Raw genomic sequence first — 7,480 nt, forward strand, 5'->3', positions numbered from 1 at the left:
AAAAAAACAGAAATGAAGAAATTTTTGCAAATTTATTAAAAAAGAAAAACTGAAATATCACATGGTCATAAGTATTCAGACCCTTTGCTCAGTATTGAGTAGAAGCACCCTTTTGAGCTAGTACAGCCACGAGTCTTCTTGGGTATGATGCAAGTTTTTCACACCTGAATTTGTGGATCCTCTGCCATTCCTCCTTGCAGATCTGCTCCAGTTCCGTCAGGTTGGATGGTGAACGTTGGTGGACAGCCATTTTCAGGTCTCTCCAGGCATGCTCAATTGGGTTTAGGTAAGGGCTCTGGCTGGGCCAGTCAAGAATGTTCACCGAGTTGTTCTGAAGCCGCTCCTTTGTTATTTTAGCTGTGTGCTTAGGGTCATTGTCTTGTTGGAAGGTGAACCTTCGGCCAAGTCAGAGATCCAGAGCACTCTGGAAGAGTTTTCATCCAGGACATCTCTGTACTTGGCTGCTTTCATGTTTTCTTCATTGGCAACCAGTTGTCCTGTACCTGCAGCTGAAAAACACCCCCTTAGCATGAAGCTGCCACCACCATCTTTCACTATTGGCATTGTATTGGGCAGGTGATGAGCAGTGCCTGGTTTTCTCCACACATGCCGCTTAGAATTGTCACCAAAAAGGTCTATTTTCATCTCATCAGACCAGAGAATCTTATTTCTCATAGTCTGTAAGTCCTTCTTGTGTTTTTTTTTAGCAATTCTATGCGGGCTTTCATTGAGGAGAGGCTTCCATTGGGCCACTCTGCCATAAAGGCCCAACTGGTGGAGGGCTGCAGTGATAATTGACTTTGTGGAACTTTCTCCCATCTCAATACTGCATCTCTGGAACTCAGCCACTGTGATCTTGGGGTTCTTCTTTATCTCTCTCACCAAGGCTCTTCTCCCACGATTGCTCAGATTGGCTGGATAGCCAGGTCTAGGAAGACTTCTGGTGGTCCCAAACTTCTTCCATTTAAGGATTATGGAGGCCACTCTGCTCTTAGAAACCTTGAGTACTGCAGAAATTCTTTTGTAATCTTGGCCAGATCTGTGCCTTGCAACAATTCTGTCTCTGAGCTCCTTGGCCAGTTCCTTTGGCCTCATGATTCTCATTTGGTCTGACATGCACTGTGAGCTGTGAGGTCTTATATAGACAGGTGTGTTCCTTTCTAAATAAAGTCCTATCAGTTTAATTAAACACAGCTGGACTCCAATGAAGGAGTAGAACCATCTCAAGGAGGATCACAAGCAAATGGACAGCATGTGACTTAAATATGAGTGTCTGAGCAAAGGGTCTGAATACTTATGACCATGTGATATTTCTAAATTTGCAAAAATTTCTACAGCCAAATTGCTGCTATGAAGCAAAGAGTGAAAAATGTAAAGGGGTCTGAATACTTTCCGTACCCACTGTAGTTAGTGTCTCTTTGGGGGGCATGTATGCATCCTGTTTTTGAAGGATTCAGAACTAAACTTGCAATGGAGTCATGAATAAGTCTCATCATAGCCGAACTTCATCCAGTTGGCACAGGAGTTTTCTTAGACTTGTCTAGTACACATGCCATCCCTAATAGCATAGGACCAGTTACTGGACCCTATAATTACTATTATGATAAATTATGATAAATCTGTGGATAGTTGAGGTGCTGCTACTGATGTGTAAGATACTAAGTGCATAACTTTATTAGCAGGGCAGAACACATACACTACTGGCAGGTGGACACAGACAGAAGACAACCACTGTACAAGGACAGTATTTGGGCCCTTTGCAGTCCAACAGTTCATCATGATTCATGATTTCACCTGCTTTGGAGCAGGACATGTCCCTAGAACCTCTTTGGATTCTGTGTGGCTGCACCAATGGTATGTCCACCCTGCCTGCTAGCACTACTCTGTGAGTGATCTACTTTATGATTATTTAAAAACTGGCAATGACAAAAGGATAATAGTGAAACAATTATGCTGCATACACCACTAGATGGTGCACATTTTAATTGGTTAGGACCTGGGATGGTTTTCCAAAATGATCAGCTAAAAATGATCACCATTGTATTTTAACTCACAAGGGTTGAGGTGGAACTTTCAAAGATGAGAAACCATTGGACACCACAAAAACACAATTTATATCACAATCACTGAAATATAACCCCTAATCCTTCATAAATCATCTGAAATATTAATACAAAAAACTAGAGCAACTCAAGGCTTATTGTAGAATAACTTCTAAACCAATGGGGTCTTTAGTTTACTTTAAAATATATTATACTTATATATATATATATATATATATATATATATATATATAAAGTGCTTGTTAAAAAATGGGTGGACAAAAGTGGATTTAACTCAACTCAAAACTACTTCTGCAAATGGCCTAGAAGCTGAAGAACTACAGGTTGGAGACCTGTGGGATATGTGATACCAATCTTGAAGGTATATTGGTTTCCTATGTATTTCTTCCATTCTTTGTGTATAATATTACTACACTGACTACTGCTTACTGCTACTGTGTACATTCACATTTGCACATAACTTGTTCCTCTCAAAAATGTCCATTACAAGTCAATTAAGATGCACAATGGTTTTATTGAATCACCAAGGAGAACAACTTAATGTAACATTCATTTCAAAGAGCAGAATTGCTGAAGAATCCCACAATCCGACACCACTCTCTTCTTTGCACAACTTGCTTTCTCTTTTTAGATCCTTAGTTCACTCTTTCTTCAACCTCTTCAACCCTGGATGATACAACTTTCCCATCCTCGACTTCTTCAACAATGGTCTTCACCTTTCTAGTTTTTGTTGGATCTAGAAGAAACTTTACATTATAAGTGGCGTAAGAGCTCCCTGGTATAAACAGTCATGGCAACCATACAATCTATTTGACCTTGGCTAACACAATGCCTTTAGCAGAATGTATCTAATTCTTATCTAGTAGTTGTAGGAAGACCTCTGAGCTTCAGGTGCTCTAGGCCTTATGCTGGGTAAGGGCATTTGAGAGCTGCCCTCATGCCCAAATGCTTGGTTGATTTATAATAATTTCATTTTTGGGGGGGATTATAAAGCCCTAACTAGATACAAGTCTTGGACCCTAGTACTTCAAGGTAGCAAATCTAGCCCCCGAGCCACAGTGAGGACATTTATACATACATACATAAAACTTTCATGAATAATTACTTTTTTTTCTTTTTTTTTTTCTATTTTTTTTGTAAAGATTTTATTTTAGTGTTGATCATTTTATTTGGACCAGCAACTTACCTTTTTTGGAGTCTGTAGAAGATGTCTGTGACTTTGAAACCTGTGAGCTCGAACCCTTTGATGCTGATGATGCTGATGCTGATGCGGATGCTGATGCTGAGGATGAGGATGAGGAAGACTTGCCCCCTGAAGACTGGGAGAATTGACTGTGGGATGAAACATTTATAATTAAGACCTTCTAATTCTTGAAAAAACATGAAATCCATTATGCAATCAAAGATTCGATGGCAGGTCTTTGAAGATGAGTTAATGCTGTAGTTGACTAATAAGTATAATATTAGACCATTTTTAGCCTAGTGTTCTACTTTTAAATAAACACATAAGGTCTGCCATCATGCCTTTTCACAGTTTTTGCATCACTTGTGCGTACCCCAGTTCGCCATCCAGCAGGCGTCGATATGTTTCAATTTCCATTTCCAATCTGGTCTTGATATCAAGAAGTTCTCTATACTCTTGGCTCTGTCTTTCCATGTCTGCTCTGATCTGGAGCAACTGGTCCTCAATTCCGCTAATAACAAGCTGGATCTGTTGAAGTTGTACTCCATAGCGGCCTTCAGTCTCAGCCAGGGTGTCTTCAAGGGATTTTTTCTACAATTGACACATTACAGCTTTTACATGAAATAGCGATAAGCCAAAAATTAACAGATTCTTAACCATATTAACTGGTTTTGTTAATGTCATGTTCAAAATTATAATTTAGATTTTATTAAACATCTTGGAGATAACCTTCAAAATTGCATTAGAAAATGGTCTTCTACAGGAAGATGGGCAATATATATAGAATATTATAGAATTGGTTTCATAAGGGATTGGTTTTCTCAAAAAAGTAGTCTGTTGGAGAAGTTTAACTTTAATAGATGTTATTATATTGTTATATTTTGCATTTTATACTAAGTATATTGACTTACCATTGCCAACTGTGACTGGAGTTCAATCTCCAGGCCTTGGAGAGTACGCCTGAGATCGGAAATTTCTGACTTGCTTGTCTGCACCTGTTCCACACCAGCTGAAATTTCCTTCTTTATTTCATTGCTCTGGAACAGGTCAATATGTTTTATATTAGTTTGCTAGAAGGGGCAACTTAACATTAATGACAAATGCATGAATCATTCTCACCTTTGAGTTGAACCATGCCTCTGCATCTCTGCGGTTCTTATCTGCCAATGCTTCATAGTCTGCTCTCATGTCATTCAGATGCTTAGTGAGATCCACACCTGGTGCAGCATCCATTTCCACGTTCACTGTTCCAGCAGCACTGCTCTTTGCAATCTGCATTTCCTATTCATTAAAATAAAAGAAGTCAGATCTGGGTCCTGCTTTGCCCTTACCTATTTTGAGATCTGCTGACACATAGCAATAGTAACTGCAAAAGTTAGGATCCATCCTCATTGGGTACATCTTGTCATGTTGGGATGGCTTTCATGCTCTTTTGATCAAAATAACATCACTTAAGTACTCAATGTTATTTACGTGTATAATTTTAAATACATATATTTTTATTTACTTACTACAGGGTATTTGCTCATTTTGTTTATATGCTAGATTTTGGGTTTTTTATGTACTAAATACATGCAATGTATTTTTAGCCTGGTCTTTTAGACAGATATGTAACTATGAAGTGTACCAAGATATCATTCAGACCAAGACCTTGGTACCAGAGGAGCACCAGAAGCCCACCAGGTAAGTAGGAAGTCAGGTTGTAGGTTTGAAATCGTGGTTAGTAGGGAAGCTCAAAAAATGCTTCTGTTTATAGGATGTAGATGATCATTTTTCAAGAAGTCATGTGTTGAATTTTGGAGATAAAGAGGATGAAAACTATAGTTTGATTTGGGACAAAATACATTTGTACAATATTTTTCATAATATCACGATTGATCACATTATCAGTATGATGCTTATATCCCAATCTGTGTATTTGCTTATTCCCAATTAAAGGTATATATGATCTGAAGTAAGGCCTACCTCTTCATGGTTCTTCTTCAGGTAGGCCAGCTCTTCAGACAGGCTCTCAATCTGGATCTCCAAATCTCCTCTGGACAGGGTCAATTCATCCAAGACTCTGCGGAGTCCATTGATGTCAGCCTCCACACTCTGGCGGAGAGCCAGCTCGTTCTCATACCTTTCATAAAGTAACAAGACAATCAATATATGCAATAAAAAAGAGCATGTAGCTAACAGTGCATTGCCATGCACAAGCCTTACAACCACTATAGATTGCAGTAACCAGAGGTAGTAGTCAGACATCTTTGATATAAAAAAAAAACAAGTTTTTCCACAATGGGTTTGCCCCTAAACAGAACCTTTCCAATAATTAAAGTGTATTGTTAAATTACTATATGGCCACATGGTTGTACATGTGCCAAATTGTAGAGGAAGGTTACACTATATCTACATAGCTAATCTTGAATCCTGTGCTTTGTACTGGCTGCCATTTTACTAGGGGGTCATGTGTTATAAGGTAATATGGAGCCACCAGTCTTTCTAGGAGCTACAACTCCAGATCTCCATGACAGGAGATCCAACATTGTTATCTATTTCTTATGCCTTTCTGTATTAAGCAATGGCTTGAAGATATTAAAGCCACTGCACTGCTTGACAAGGAGAATGGTTCATAAATTATTTATTGGGAGAAGCCTAAAGATTCTTTAACACCATATATTATCGAAAAAAGTGTCAGAAATCAGATTACGTTGATACTTGATCTTACTTCAGTCTGAAGTCATCAGCAGCCAGTCTTGCATTGTCGATTTGGAGGACAATACGGGAGTTATCAATGGTGGCAGCCAAGATCTAGAGAAAAAAAAAGAACTTACATTACAATTGATCTAGGGTTACTGGATAACAATGTAAGGATTGTTTTTGCAGGTGGGAAATTTTCTGCAATACTGAAGGGTGCACCAAACTGATGAGTCAGTGAAACAGACTGTTTATGTATAAACAACATTTACAAAAGAAATATGCCAGCATGGCTTTCATCTCAGAACACAGAAATGTGAAGTGAAGTTAATCTTGTGGTTAGTTATAGTACAGCAATAACTTAATCTGCTAAGGTTTTTGGGTTTATTATTTCTAACATTAATTAATGGCAGATTGATAGTATAGGCTCATTATGGAAGCACAAAATATTATGGGTAATCAGTAATGTTCTGAAATATTTACAACGCTTTGATAGACCATATCTCAGAAAAACAATTAACAGTACCTTGCTCCTCAAGTCATTGATGGTGTCATAGTACTTGCTGTAGTCTTTGCCTGATACACCTACTCCAGAGCTAAGTTGTTTCTCATACCAGTCTCGGATCTTCACTTCCAGCTCACCATTGGCAGCCTCAAGTGCTCTAACTTTATCCAAGTAGGAAGCTAGGCGGTCATTGAGATTTTGCATGGTCTGTTTCTCACCTCCACCAAAGGAACCAAAGCTGCCAGATGCTCCTCCACCAAAGCCGCCAGATCCTCCTCCACCAAAGCCACCAGCAGAAAACCCACCAGCAGAGAACCCACCAGCAGAGAACCCACCACCGGATCCAACAGCAGAGCCCAAGGAGAATGCTCCACTAGATCCACTACCATAGCCTCCACCAAAGCCTCCTCCATAGCTGCCACCACCGTAGCCACCTCCATAGCCCCCAGAACTTGAAACTTGATAAGATGATGCAGAGCTTCCACGATAAGAGGACATGGTGGCTGAACTGCTGTTACAGCTAGCCTGGTCAATGTGTATAAAAAAAAGAAGTGTGGATACAGACTGTGGTCTTCACACTCTATTTATACTGCTTGTCAGGGGTGTTTCAGTTTTAAAAGGATCATCCTCTTAGAGAAAAAAAGCCACATTTTGCATGGTCAACACCTGTTTAACAACTTTCCTGGTAGATTCAGACCATTCTTTTAGAATGTATGAAGCCCTTGGGCTGTTTGTTATATGTTGGGCTAGAAACAGGGAGAGGCACATTCCTCTTTGCTTCAAAAGGTAATGCAGTCACTTTCTTTCACCTTGCCCACGGCTTCATCATATCAAATTTACAATCTATCAGCTATGGGCAATTTCAGATCTTTTGGAGGCCCTTCAAGTAAATCTTTAGGATGTCTTCCTAGCAATTGCAAGTATGTCTTCTTTTCTCATAAATTTAGCTAAAAACCTTTCATAGCACACATTTTAGTGTACTTAGTGCATTGTACTATTTGTATTGCACTTTTGAGACTGTGGTAAGGTTAAATAAATTATTGGGATGAG

General features: G+C 39.2%; 1 protein-coding gene across 2 annotated transcripts; it reads right to left on the reverse strand.

Annotated features, from left to right (window-relative positions):
* Positions 1-2,557: 2,557 nt before the first annotated feature.
* LOC143765599 (keratin, type I cytoskeletal 47 kDa-like) lies at positions 2,558-6,984 on the reverse strand. 2 transcript variants are annotated; one of them, XM_077252436.1, is made up of 8 exons: positions 6,452-6,984; positions 5,957-6,039; positions 5,212-5,368; positions 4,366-4,527; positions 4,158-4,283; positions 3,620-3,837; positions 3,250-3,395; positions 2,558-2,799 (listed from the first exon to the last, which is right to left on the reverse strand). In XM_077252436.1, the coding sequence occupies exons 1-8, from the start codon at positions 6,926-6,928 to the stop codon at positions 2,699-2,701; spliced, it is 1,470 nt and encodes a 489-aa protein (XP_077108551.1). In that variant the 5' UTR covers positions 6,929-6,984; the 3' UTR covers positions 2,558-2,698. The 2 variants fall into 2 exon arrangements, with proteins under 2 accessions (XP_077108551.1, XP_077108552.1); XM_077252437.1 differs by having other exon boundaries at positions 2,558-2,809.
* Between the last annotated feature and the right edge of the window lie 496 nt (positions 6,985-7,480).

Source organism: Ranitomeya variabilis, chromosome 4, assembly GCF_051348905.1.
Source record: "Ranitomeya variabilis isolate aRanVar5 chromosome 4, aRanVar5.hap1, whole genome shotgun sequence".
Classification (NCBI taxonomy): Eukaryota; Metazoa; Chordata; class Amphibia; order Anura; family Dendrobatidae; genus Ranitomeya; species Ranitomeya variabilis.